We start from the raw sequence: 14,572 nt of genomic DNA, 5'->3' as shown, positions 1-14,572 counted from the left end.
TTTAACTGAAAAAATTCTGAAACCAAAATGAAACTACATACTAATCCAACAGTAGAGTATTCAGTTCTACACAATCTTGTATATTTTTCCAGAAAACCCTACTGTTTCTCCATGGGAAGACAAAGTTTTCTAATCTTCATAAGCAATCATAGGACAAATTAGATGCCTTATTCTCAATTTTCATATAATTTCCATGTTTGCATTCATTTATTCCCTTTAGAATTCACTCGTTATTCACTTTTGTCTTTAGACGCTTGACAGTGGTATCACCATGACTGAAAGTATTGCAGTAGATTGGGTAGGACGCAATCTTTACTGGACAGACTTTTCTCTGCAAACAATTGAAGTCTCTAAACTGGATGGGAGTCACAGGACTGTGCTGCTTAGTGAAAACATAACAAATCCAAGGGGACTAGTGTTAGATCCCAGAACTACGTAAGACTTCTTTTTTTTTTTTTTTTTAAGTGATGTTGCCTTAACATTGTATGAGGGAAAAATAACATGACATGCTGTGGCTAATATTCATATCACAAAATTTACACATTGATTTATTAGCTTGGCAATATATGATTAAGTCTAATGAATGCATGCAGTAATATTCCATAGACGGGCCATGGTATTTGTGCCACGTGTACCTCATGGTTATGCAACAAAACAGCCAGATTTTCCTGCTTCAGTTTCATATTTACTAGAACTTCCTTTTATGTCATGTAAGGAAGTTTTGGCCTGCTGGCCCTAAAGGGAAGAAGAAGAAATTCTCCCATGTGCTTAGAAAACTTTGAAGGCTTCTTTCCTCGAATTTCCTTAGATTCTCTTAGATTCTTTTCTGCAGGAAGATGACTTAGGCAAATTATGTTCAATGCAATGCAGACTTCCTAGATATTGTAAAGTAAATTTCACGCCCGTGAAATTCATGATAAATCTCTGAGGATGAATAAATTGACTTATCTTAAAAACGACAGGGTAGATAAACAGGAACAGATGAACTTTTCTAGATCAACTATTTGTGGATTGTACAGAAACATGAATCGGCCTTGAGACATTTCAGTGTCACAGTATACTGCATGTTTTCTGAACATTATAAAAACACCCAGATGGCTTGTGATTGAATTATGATTACGGTTTTACTTTGTGACTCTCAGAGGAAATAGTAATCTCTGTGCATATATTCTGACCTGGATATGAGTTATTTTAAGCAGAGCTTAAACATGATATTCTGTCACTTAAAATGACAGTTATTTTCCATTTTGAAATATGTCCCATCCAATCGGTAACTAGTTTCTTTTCACAGTGCCTCTGTGATGTTCTGGTCTGACTGGGGCCATCACCCTCGCATTGAGCGAGCTAGCATGGATGGCAGTCTGCGCACCGTCATTATCCAGGAGAAGGTTTTCTGGCCCAATGGCTTAGCTATTGACTACCCCAACAGGCTGCTGTACTTCGTGGATGGCTATCTTGATTACATAGACTATTGTGAATATGATGGAAGCAATCGGCGGCAGGTGATAGCCAGTGATTTGGTAAGTTGGTAGTGAGGAAAGGAAACTAAGACAATAATGGTTTAGTAGGAAGCAGATAGAGTAACAAGAAAGCTAAGAAATTCACTGTTGTGTCGTAGACATTACAAGGTCCATCGAGGAAATATCAACAGGAGGAAGGGTCAACCTATCTTTTATTACTGACAGAAAATCAATATTCTAGTTCGTGGTCAGATTGTGCCGCGTCCAGGAAGGATTAATAGCTCGTGTGACTTAGTTGATCTGTGGATGCTAATCCGTTGCTTCTCTAAGTCCATGTAAATAATGATTTAATTATATGTAGATTCCCTCCATGAAATCATAACCTGTTATATATTTTTATTCAGGAAATTCTGGTGAATTTATTGTCACAAGTTAAATGAGAAAATATGTATTTTACCAAAAAGCTGTTATTGACTTCTATTTAAGATTGTGATTGTTCATAGTTCTGTGGCTTGAAGAGGCCCTGGGAGATCTCTCCTGTAACTAGACAGGTGATCTACATAAGTCACCCTACTTTCTGCACTTCCGTTTTGCTTTTGTTTATAAGATGGATGCCCAGTGTAATTACCAGAGTAAAAATGAAGGCTAAGTGACACAGGTACATGAAAGTATTTTGGTTGGTAAGTGGGATATAGGTCAAGAAGTATATATTTTTTCTGTCTCTTGACCAATGATTTCACTATGTCTTTATTAAGTTAATGCTAAAGGAAACCATCTTCTTGGGGAGGTATCCTTTTCTACTTTGTTCATCTTCATTTTCATTTCTAGGTCTCATTGTTCTCTTCTGCTTCACAGACTCTGCGGCATCCCTACTCCCTAAGTCTCTTTGAAGATTCCGTGTACTGGAGTGACCGTGCTACTCATGAGGTTATGAAAGCCAACAAGTGGCATGGGGGGAACCAATCAGTAGTACTGTCTCTTCACCAGCCCCTTGGAATTGTTGTGGTTCATCCTGCAAAACAACCAGCTTGTAAGTGATAGAGATATCCTGCATGGTATAGCTTGGAAAACATTGATCTGGGGAATGTAAAATGTATAACGTTGCAGACCCGTTTGTTTGGACAGTACACTTCCATGACCTCTGTTTACCATGGAAAAGTCAAATCTCGTATGTCTTTACATACTCAAGTCTCCCTGGTCTTTTCTGCCACTTTCTTTTGCCACACTGGACTTCACTGGACTTCATTTTCGTACAGAAGCACACGAGGCTACTTACCATCTCTGAACGTCTGCACTGGCTCTTCCTTCTGCCCTGGGACGCCCCTCATCCAGATGTCTGCCTGAGTTGCTGCTTCACGTTATTTAGAATTCTCTTAGGTGCTCCTTGTGGGCCTTGACCATCCTATCGAAAATGGCACCGCCTCTCATAATTCTTTTGCTCTTTACTCTCATGTTCTAAAGTCACACAACTTATGAGTTTAGTTTTATCTCCCTTTGTTAGACTATCTGCCTCATGTTTACAGTATTCCCAGTGCTTAGAGTGGTGTTTGGTACATAGTGAAGGCTTGCTAGTTTTTGAGTAAACAAATGCATTACTGCATCTAACAAGGTGCATGTAATAAGAATATATAGGACCTAGAGAACATCCTATGAGCACAGGATGCGCACAGGATCCCTCTACTTCAAGGAGCAGAAACACACAAAGATGTCATCAATAGAAAAATAAAAGATTATTATCTAACCAAAACTTGGACAACAGTGGGTAAATGTCAAGGTCACATAGGGAACACACAACTTGGTTTCGTTTAATGTGAAAAGATCTCTTTGGGGTCAGCCAAGGAGACACATCTTATGTAGCATCAAATTTCTATTACTGAGCTCTGGATTACTCAGCGGTGTTTGTTCTGTTTATAGACTGGATTGATCTGTGACCTTGGGAAAGTCACTCCTCCCTCTTATGCCTCTTATGAATTCTATGTTGAAAGACTGATGTTGGGGAAGGGTAAAGTAGTTTAGGGCAAATACCAAACCAGCCAAAGTAACTTAATGTATTGTGTCTCCAAATATTGGGGGCTTCTGGAAGGACAATTTATTAATTGAGATATAATTGACACATAACATTGTATTAGTGTTAGGTGTACAACATAATGATTTGATATATGTATGTATTGTGAAATGATCACTATAATAAGTTCAGTGAACATCTATTACCACACATTCTTTTTTCCGTGCTGAAAACTTTTAAGATTGACTCTTTACTATAGTCATCATGCTGTACATTACATCCCCAAGACTTATTTACCTTGTAACTGGAAGTCTGTACCTGTTGACCACCTTCACACATTTTGCCTCCCCGCATTCTCTGCTTCTGACAAGCACCAGTCTGTTCTCTCAGTTCATTATTTTTTTAATTTAGATTTAAAATTTAGATTATTAAAAGTGATCTCATATAGTATCTGTCTTTCTCTGTCTGACTTATTTCACTTAGCATAATACCCTCCAGGTCCATCCGTGTGTTGCAAATGGAGGATTTCCTTTAATGCGGGCCGAATAATATTCGATTATATGTGTATATATACATACCATGTCTTTATCCATTCATCCCGTGCACTTTAAAGTGGGCGGTTTTCCATTCACCAATGTTTTCTTCTCTTCTCTTTGTATTACAGCCACAAATCCATGCGTCCATGCCCAATGCAGCCATCTATGCTTGCTTTCCTCAGAGAGGCTTTACTCCTGTGCTTGTCCTTCAGGGTGGCGTCTCTCTCGTGATTCTGTGACTTGCGTGAGAGGTACAGTATGTCCTTTAAGTATGCCCTGAAGGTGGAGCTTGCCACAGTTTGTACAAAGCTGTGTGAGCTCTAAGCCACTTGGTGATGGAGTGTGTGCTGTGTTCCCTCCGATCAGCAGGTATCTGTAGAGTGTGTGCTATATGGGGTGTTAACTGAGCACCATTTACAGAAACTGTATTCCAATTGACCATATGCAGAAACTGTATTACAACTGAGTTGTAATTGTAATGTAGTTTCTGTACATGCAGCTAATATTATGTGTGCATGTAATTCAACGATCTTTAACCTCACATTTTCTCTTACCTGGTTATGGTCAGGCAAGCTAGGATAATGGGAAGTTCCAGATTCTGCATTTAGAAGTAAAAATCCTTGATATTTGTGGATAGCTTCATTTTGTAGGTTCCTGATCTCATCTTTATTCTCATAACCAATAGTCAATAATGAGTGTTATAGTCTGGGTCTTCTGACTCCAGTTTCAGTACCTTTACTATTACTGTATGGTACTTTAAAAATGAAAGTTTTCTCTGTATGAAATATTTAAAGGCATTATTTGAATAATTTATTCTTCATCTCATTCTAGATATCTTACTGGGTTGATTGAAGAGTATGTGGAGAGCTATACTAAGTACTTTAGGGAGCAAGAAAGGAAGGACAAGATGTAGTCAGTCCACAAAGGAGATTTCTAAGAAATCATTTGCTTTTGCTTAAAAATCTAAAGAGGTAGTCTAAACTCAAGTTTCTTTCATTACTCGGTGAAGAGGAGTAAATGTGTTTTGATACTGATAAAAAATGGCTATAGACCAGTTAAAGTGAAATGGTTAATGGGAAAAAATTGCTAAATTAAGAGAAAAGTAGAGTCAATCTAGAGGGAAATTTAGTTTTCAAATGGAAAATATACTCCTGAATCCAGGAAATTTATGGTGTTTACAGGTTATGAGGATGTAAGGTTACTGAAAATCAAATTCCATCGACATGTGATATTTTGCAATGATACTTTTGTGATGAAAGATTTTAATTATTGGTAATGCCTACAAAGGGACTGGCATTTGCCATTTTTCTTCAGAGCTTTATTATAAACCTAATCCTTGTTGACATTGTTTAATTTAGTGTGTCCTCAGAGTCTTTCAGCAGAAGATTAAACTGGGCTATAGATATTCTGCATACAAAGCATTCTTTCACCACACAAAGATTGTTGAACTGTGCATTGGGGATTGGTGTAATCTGTATTACTATCTGATGGTGATTGATAAGTGTAAACTCTAAATAGTACCTTTTGTTGTTTCACAAATAATTCCACTAGTGGTTTTCCCATGGACTGACTTTACTGAGGTGGAACCTTTTCAATAGTTTCCAGCCGGCTTCTGAGCACCAGCTGGGTAACTGAGTGCTAATATATGTGAACTAAAAAAATGTTGCATTTTTTTTTTCCAGCAGGAAGCTTAGAAGACTGTTAACATTCATAGATGAAAACGTTTTACTTGATTTAAATGTCCGATTGCCTCTAAAATTTTGCCTGCAAAGTGTCTAAAATATCTTTGGAAGTGCTTATGTGATAAGATCAAGTGAAAAAGCAGAGATGGTTTAATATTGGCTATGTAAAATCATGCATTAAAAAAATCTGGAGGACAAGATACACAAGTGCCAATAATGCTTACAGTTGGGAAGGGGGATTATGGGATATTTCTATTTTTTCCTAATTTTATGCTATAAAATTTTAAAGGGAGAGCTTTCTCTGTATGAAATAGTTTTTTATTGTTTAGAAAATATGTTCCCCACAATGCCAAAGAAACCCCCAAAACTCAAACCAGAACATCTTCCCAGCACCCCCTAAAATGAACAACTGCAAATCCAGGGCTGTTCAAGGTCATACTTTGGGAGGAGCTAGGCTTGGGAGTCATAAATGTCACCTCTTAATGACAACATAAATTTCCCATTCCTGACTGTTGTTTTTCACTTCTTTGCTCTGCTAACACTAATCTTAATAGGATCATGACATGAAAGATAGAAAATGAAGAAATGTTGTGTCATTTCAAAAGACTAAGACCTCCTGAACTCCTTTCCAGCCAACCCTAGGTGCGGCTGTGCCTACTCTTTCATTGTCATGGTCCATATACTTTGTCTGGCCCTCCCGACTCTAAGTTCCTTGGGAATAAATCCTCTACCTGATTCCTTGATGTATGCTTTTTGCCCGCGGCACACAGTGGCACTCAGTAAATGTTGAGTGAATGACAAACCCTCCAATATCCCTTTTTGCTTCTTCTCCATTCCTGTTTTTCACCTGCTCATTCCTTTATAGATGTGTATAGTCATAAAATCACTCCTGTTTTCTTTCCCATGGAGCACTTTTCATGCACCTTCCTATGCCACCTGCTGACTCAGTGGTCACTTCTGCCACTGCAGCATTAAATGATACCCCATCTCTGGTCTGTGGCCCACAAATGTTCACTGGCTGTAAACCCTTTCAAACACACCTGCAGTGACCTGATGATGGAGGTCCTGAGACCCATCCCCAGGGAAGAGTAATGGCTGAAGGAGTAGTGCTGGGTGCTCTCAAGGGAAGAGCTTGTTAGAGGAGTCAGGAAGGTCCATGTTTGATGGATGAGAAATGCAGTTTTTTAGGCCTTTAACAGTGCTTTGGTTGAAATTCTTCCAATTAAGCAAAAGAAAAATTACCCATTAAAAAGAACAGAATCAGGTTTTGAGTAAGTAATAGTTCCCCTGTGAAACTGGGAAATATTTCTTGTTTCTCTGAACCAATGAACATTTATAACATATAATTAATATATCATTAAATATCATCTCAGCATATTCAGGGTACATCTTAAACTCATAATGTTTAATTTCTGCAGTTAAATCAAATGAATTGAGTGGTGATCTGATATTCGATAAGTAGTACCCGGCCTGCACTTTTTGCAGAGGAGTGATTAAGAACATAGGTTTTGGAGAGTTCAAGCAACCTTGCTGTGACCTGGGTTAGATATGCTAATTTCTTTGTGCCTCATTTGAAATTTGGGGGAGGGAGATAACTATCTAACAAGCAGGGTTATGAGGCTTCAGGAAGAGAAATTAAATGAAGTAGTACTTATTTGCTGCATGCTGTGTAGCATGTCTTCTCAATAAGTGGCGACGATTATTATGGTTATTGCAGTTGTTCAGAAGAGAGGCATAGTGGAGCAGCTGAGAGAGTCAAGACTTGGGAGTTAATCTCATTGCCTTGTTTCCTGTGGAAGCTGCAAAGCTGTGGGAAGCTCCTTGGCCTCAGTTGTTTCTGAAAACAACTTTGCAGGGTTGCTGTGAAAGACTAAATGCTATATGTTGTAATACTTTGGAAAGTATTAAGCATGAAGAGTTGCAAATTTTATTTTAGATTTGTACCAGGTTAATAAATTGAGTCATTTCTCCGTAGTGGAAATGCCAGGAACAAGGAAAAACTAATCGGACATGAAAGTAAGTAAAGAAAAAATTGTCAAAATAATCCTGCTGAAGATGTAAAGCTTCCCTGATGATCAAAATAATGCAAACACCATTTTTAGCCCATGAAGAGTATGCAATGATTAATCATTTTATATAGTGTCTTAATAGGTGCTATATCTTATATATCTTAATAACACAAAACTCACATTCCAAAGTTTTCCTTTTCTCACAGAGGAATGATAATAAAACCCTACTCGTGAACTTCATTAATTTTTTGATAAAGGGACTATAATTTGGATGAAGGTCATCTTTTAAAATGGACCTCATTATCTATTAAAGAGCCTACTTGAACTGGTAGCTTAAATTAGGCATTATGAAGATGTTCAAGTTGCAATGTACAGATACTTTTGAGAACTTTAGAAGGTACTCTTTACATATTTACTTATGTATCCATCCATTTATTCATTTATGGGGTCATTCAGTTAGCAAATATTTATTAGACAACTATTATAAACCAAGCTCTGGGGACATAATAGTGAGTAAATCAGACAGGGTCACTGCCCTTTGGGAGTTAGAATCTAATGTGGAAGGTCGACATTAAACAACAATTGGTGGGATTATAAATTAGATTTACTTAGTAATTAAAGTCTCTCATAGACACTAGGCAACACCGTATGGTGTTATTTTCTGAACATAATTAAAACAAATGAACTGCCATTCACCAAGAAGAGTCTATAAATTTTCTTTCACATTTTGGGGCAAAATCCAACTCTCCTTTCTCTGAGTTATTCTGTGTATAGAAATGGAAGAACTTCTTGTCTGTGACTCTTAGCAAACTTGGATAGTTTAGCAGCATGAGTAAGGAATTAATGAAGAGTATGATAAATGCTGATCTACTTTGGGTAATTCCAGAGGTCTTATGTGTGAAGTTGATGGTCTGGTGATGCAGCAACCCATTGAAACCCAATGGAAGGCCCTGGATTATCTGGTGAAATATCTATCATGCATTATAGTTATTGCAGCAGTTCTGCAGTGGCATTTTGTCCCATCAGATGGTACCAATCCACTACCTTCTGTTACTCTAAATGTCTGGGATATAATTTTGAGAGATATTCTGTTATTTTCACAGGTGATGAAGCGTTCCTAATAGTTGTAAGACACAGTATAATTTTTGGAATCTCCCTTAACCCTGAGGTGAAGACCTTTGATGCTATGGTGCCCATATCAGGGATACAGAATGGTTATGACGTTGCAGTTGATTACTCAGAGCAATTCATCTATTGGCTTGAAAATCCAGTAAGTTTCGAATAACATTCAAAGTATGCAACTTGTTCTTGAAGAGCCTACCTGCACTGAGGCCTTCTTATATTTTTGCTGGGTGTCAAGTGGCCCAGACATAAATCGATTTACCACTAAGCATTTTTTAATTTAGTGAGGAATGTCAATGGGAAGTTGGCCTGGAGCAAAGACCTGATAATAAGCACGTTTAAGCTATTGGGTATATTTATCCATTCAACAAGTATTAAGTGACTACTCTTCTCCCTGCACTGAACTCACTGCTTCCAACTGCAGAGTACATGCCAAGAGGAAGCAGTAACAAAGCTTGCTCCTAAGGAGCTTTAGTCTATTAGACGAACATAAAAATGAGGATATTAGACTAACATAAAAATGATCATCGCTCAAGACCAAAAGCAGTAGTTCCCTAAGGGAATTCCAGGAAAGCATCTGATGTGGCCGCTGTGGGCTTCACTCAGAATCTTTGCCTCTAGGATAAAAAAGAACACTCCTCCAATTTCCTTCCCACTGGGACCCTTTCCTCACCCTTTAGGGACGAAACCTGTGAGGATGGGGAAGGGGCAAGAAAAATACAAATGAGGAAGAGAGGGAAGACCTTTGTAGTTGATGCTTGTCACCTCTGTGGAAAAATATACTCCTGGCCTCCTGATTCACACCTGTAACTTGGATTATTTTTATGACTCTTTGGCCTGTGGTGGTTAAGGAATAAATTTCTGTAGCCGATATCAGAGGGAGCCTGAATGGTAAGCCTTGTATATTCCTGTGATGCACTTGAAAATCAGTGTTTTCAGTGTTGCTGGCGTTAGCGTTATACACGGTAACCCCAGCCAGTGGCCCTGAAACTTTGCCTTTCTTCCACGTGTGAGGCGTGTTAAAGAAACACGGTAGCTGGCAGTAGCTGCAGTGAAGCTGTGGCCTTGAAACAGCTCACCCCTCCTCGTCTTTCTCACCAGGGTGAAATTCACAGAGTGAAGACAGATGGCACCAACAGGACAGTGTTTGTTCCTCTCTCAAGTTTGGGGGCTTCTACGAGCCTGGCCTTAGATTGGCTATCAAGAAACCTTTATTATACCAATCGTGGAACTCAGTCAATTAAGGTAATGATTCCATAATACTATTGACACAAACACTGGTTTCTTAGTCACATAAAATCTGTTCTCAGGAAATGCTGTCATATGGAGGAAGCACAAGGGATATTAATATTAACTATCAAAGTCTCTGAAGCCAAGGAGAAACCTAAAAATTGGAACTTTCTACTGCCCTACTTTGTCTCCTCCTAAGTATAAAGGGTAACTTGTTCATATAAAAGGATGTTAGATAGTTTATTAAGATATATACAAAGGTAAATAAAAAATTATGTAAGGAGTTCAACATAAAGGGAAGCTTATAGTAGGCAAGGCATTTTCATTATCTTTCCTCATCAAGTATTCAATACTATTTCAGTTCTAAACCAAATTTATAGGTTACCTCTGTTCTTAGATGGAAATCTTTCTATGGCTCCAACAGTGAAACAGAAAGTAGAAACTTGATTCTGATTCCTTTGATGCTTTCCTTTTTTGAGATAAGTGTTTTTTTTACTCTAATTCCCAGAAGAAATTCTATAGGGGCACAGGTATGAAATCACATGAAGTAAATCAGAGGTAACTTGACTAGTACTGGTTTGCTCCACTCTGGGACAAGGTTAAAACATGTGATGGATTATTCATTCAGAGTAATTTTGAGAGTGAGAATTCCTAATGCAAAGGGGTGGTCTTGGGAGAGCGACAGTAGGGTGACAGTGCACTGCTCAGGATGAGGCACCAGTTAGTAAGCTGGTTCTCTTTGGGGCGTTCAGAAAGATGAATGCTAAAGATGAGGAAGACACACAGCAGCTAAGTGGCTAATTTAGAGCAGATTTGCTAGGAGGAGTGCTTATTCGATAGTCAGAACAGTGCTTTACGGTTTATAAAGGTCTTCCACAAACATCATCTCATCCAATCCTTACAGCATTCCGGAGGGCAGGCAAGTGTAGGAAACGGTCACAGTGATGGGGACATTTGCAGTACGCATGCAATATGCTCATCTCAAGCTGGGTAGAATCAGCAGCTCCTAACATGAAGGGAACCTTGGAGCCTCATCTGGTTCAAGCTGTTTGTGAGATGAAAATCTGAAGCCCACAGAAGCTAAGAAACTGGCTTAAACAGTCAGCTTCACTGCCCTGATTCTGGGGGAGGTGGGTGGTCTAACTTTGCCTTGTTGTAAACCACAAGTTCGGCAGTCTAGCCTGCTTCAACCCCCTTTGACAGTGACAGAAGGTATTTTGCACAACCTCAACGAAAAATATCACTGACCCATCAAAACGCAGGCAATATTTACTGCCCAAGACCTTTAATACCAAACTCACATCTCTCTAGAGTCCACTCAGTAGAAAACTGTCTTCATTCCAAATGGCAGTTAATCTGCTCCTGCTTTGTAAGTGGGGTCTTCTCTTCTGTTTTTTTTTTTAACATCTTTATTGGGGTATAATTGCTTTACAATGGTGTGTTAGTTTCTGCTTTATAACAAAGTGAATCAGTTATACATATACATATATTCCCATATGTCTTCCCTCTTGTGTCTCCTGGGTCTTCTCTTTTGGACTGATACTCTTCCAAGAACAGGGCACATGTCTCCTCCATCAGGGTTAGATACAACAGAAAAGCACCAGTTGAAGAACTGAGTATGTGCGTGTGCATGTGTGTGTATTGGTGAGGCCACTTGAACCACGGAAACCTGAAGTTGGTAATTGTGCTCCAAAGGCAGTGAGGTCCAGAGGAGAGAGAACCTGCTTTGGAGTCCTGGCTTCGAGTCTGGCTTGCTTGCTCCTTTATGCATTCATTCAATAAGCACTAGGAAAGGCTTTCCATGGATTGGTGCCATGGTTAGTCCTGGATAGTCAAGGATGAATCAAACATTTGTTTTTCCTGCTTTAAAGTAGCTCACACATCTGAGAGCTAGACACCTAAACAAATATCTTTGCTCCAGTGTAAGTGCGATATGTGCATTGAATATAAAGAGAGTGATTAAGGACAGAAGTAAGTGTGTGGGGAGAGAACGGTGGGCTTCCCCCAAGAGGTTACTTGAGAGCTGAGTCTTGAAGGATGACCATCCTTTATTTCTGCATGATGAAGAAGTAGGGGGAAAAAAAAAACACTTGAATAAAGACCCTGAGATATGAAAATGCATTTTGTGACTAAGCACGGTGTTTACTCACAGGCTGTTTGACCTTGGACAAATTATATAACTTCTCTGAGTCTGTACTTCCTTATCCATAAAATGGGGTTAATAGTTCAGTAAGTAAAAGTACTTGACGCTAAGGTATCCTGCGAATACAGAGCCCCGTTTCCCTCAAATCATCAATATATTTAGACTATCCATAAAGGTAAATTGCCCCTTTAGTGTTTTTATCGGTTTTTTCCTTTGGTGGTATCAATTGTGACTCTTCCAGATGAATGTTAGATTGATTAAAGAAACAGAAATTGTGTCCAAGTACTGTTTTCCTGTATGATATCCGTTCCAGAGTAGGAGAAACTCACATTTAATTCCAGCTCCTCCGCTAGGGGTAGCTGTGTGCTCACGCACTAAAAGCAATTCTGTAGCTGAAGAGTGAACCCTACAGCATGGCCGTGTGTGAGAGAGCTCCATCTCTGCCAAAACACAAGGAGACTTGAGGATATGGGGAGGGGGAAGGGTAAGCTGTGACACAGTGAGAGAGTGGCGTGGACATATATACGCTACCAAATGTAAAACAGATAGCTAGTGGGAAGCAGCCGTATAGCACAGGGAGATCAGCTCGGTGCTTTGTGACCACCTAGAGGGGTGGGATAGGGAGGGTGGGAGGGAGGGAGATGCAAGAGGGAAGAAATATGGGGACATATGTATATGTATAACTGATTCACTTTGTTATAAAGCAGAAACTAAGACACCATTGTAAAGCAATTATACTCCAATAAAGATGTAAAATTTTTTTAAAAAATGAGAGAAAAAAAAAAACCCACAAGGAGACGGACTTCCCTTTGAACCAAAGCCATCCTTAGGGAAAGGAGAGAAATTGCAGCAGGAAGAGGCAAATTGAAAAGAGAAAAATTATTTTAGTCCAAATAGGAGAGAAACGTACCACACAGGAGAGAGAAAATATAGAGAGAAGAGTGAGGGAGAGAAGGGTGTGTGTGTGGTGTGTGTGTGTGTGTGTGTGTGTGTGTGTGTGTGTGAGAGAGAGAGAGAGAGAGAGAGAGAGAGAGAGAGAGATGTATGTAGATAGAGAGGCAGAGATAGAAACAAACACAAATCATCAGTTTGTGTTGAAATGTAATTTTATAGAAAAGCCTTCATGGAAATCAAAAGGTATTTTCTTATTTCTTACGAGTTTTTCTCATCTCAGACTGTCTGAAGTGCATACCAAAATAGCCTTGTTTCTATAAGAAACTGCGTCCAGTCCAGTAATCCATACCCCTCTGTGGTGTTTCACAGTGTTCTAACACTGTGGTTATAACAATTCTAGCAAGATGACTTAAAAACATAACATTGGGAAAACCACAAATCCTCTCTAGGCCTCTTTTTCATCACATTATATGAGCATAATAATGCCACCTATCTCACAAAATTACTGTGAGGATCAAATCCGATAATGCTTAGTATAAGGCCTGCTACATAGTGAGGTCCCAATAAATGGATCAATAAAAAATATTGAATACAGTTGTGCTGGGTGCTGTGCGAAGCACTTTACATGCATTGTCTCACGTTCCTGGCGCCTCTATGCAGAAGGGAATTTGTCATCCACATTTACTGATAAAGTTCAGAGAGGTAGACTTACTTGCCTCAGGTCCTGTAGTCAGATCTGGCCGGGTCAGGATTTGCACTCAGGCTGTTAACTTGGCACAGAATTCACTTTAACTCTGTGTAAATTTGGACTGTTTGATCAACTGTGTTTGCAGTGATGGGCCACTGCATGCTATGGCCCAGTCACTGGGGTACAGGAGACCTGGGGGGTTCTCACTGGTCTTCCAGAGTTTTCTCATCTTTTTCTGTAGTTTTGCTCAGGCAATGATTCTGTTTGTTCACTCATTTGAATCTTTCTTTTTTCCGTATAAATATCCTCTCCTGGAACTTTAGGTGAATTGAAAATAGAAATTTGAGAGGTGATTTTTGTTTTCTTACTCCCATTTTCTATTGAGCTGATTTTCTCATAGCCCTGAAATGCAATTAGGGATTATCTGAATATCACGCAAACCCTCCCATTCACCACAGTCATGCTTTGAATTCGTTGTGTGTTTAAGTTCTCCTTCATCATAACTTTCTTTATTTTCCCCTTATATAGGTTTTGACACTCCGAGGAGATGTCAGATACGGAAAAACACTGATTACCAATGATGGGACGAATCTTGGAGTTGGTTTTCCGGTTGGCATAACTATTGATCCTGTTAATGGGTGAGAATTCATTCATAAGTAGTGTCTGTCTTCTATACAGCACCACCCTTGTTAATATTATGGTCTAATAAAATGGAAGATTTCAAACGTAGGGCCTTTTCTGATTTTATATGCTGACATTTGAAAAATTTAGATCTCAGTAAGAAAGAAATAACTCTGTTATAT

The 14,572-nt window shown here is 39.0% G+C and overlaps 1 protein-coding gene across 2 annotated transcripts in view; it reads left to right on the top strand.

The window, feature by feature from the left end:
- LRP2 (LDL receptor related protein 2) overlaps positions 1-14,572 on the top strand; it is a 198,449-nt gene that overhangs the window by 104,543 nt on the left and 79,334 nt on the right. For both annotated transcript variants that reach the window (XM_079924860.1, XM_079924859.1), the window contains 7 exons: positions 251-435; positions 1,292-1,520; positions 2,316-2,490; positions 4,130-4,252; positions 8,796-8,962; positions 9,916-10,059; positions 14,298-14,407. In XM_079924860.1, coding sequence (XP_079780986.1) covers positions 251-435; positions 1,292-1,520; positions 2,316-2,490; positions 4,130-4,252; positions 8,796-8,962; positions 9,916-10,059; positions 14,298-14,407 — 1,133 coding nt within the window. The remainder of the gene's footprint in view (positions 1-250; positions 436-1,291; positions 1,521-2,315; positions 2,491-4,129; positions 4,253-8,795; positions 8,963-9,915; positions 10,060-14,297; positions 14,408-14,572) is intronic.

This window comes from Stenella coeruleoalba, assembly GCF_951394435.1.
Source record: "Stenella coeruleoalba genome assembly, chromosome: 6".
Taxonomy (NCBI): Eukaryota; Metazoa; Chordata; class Mammalia; order Artiodactyla; family Delphinidae; genus Stenella; species Stenella coeruleoalba.
Note: the sequence above shows the minus strand (reverse complement) of the source record. Positions and strands in the feature narration are given on the sequence as shown.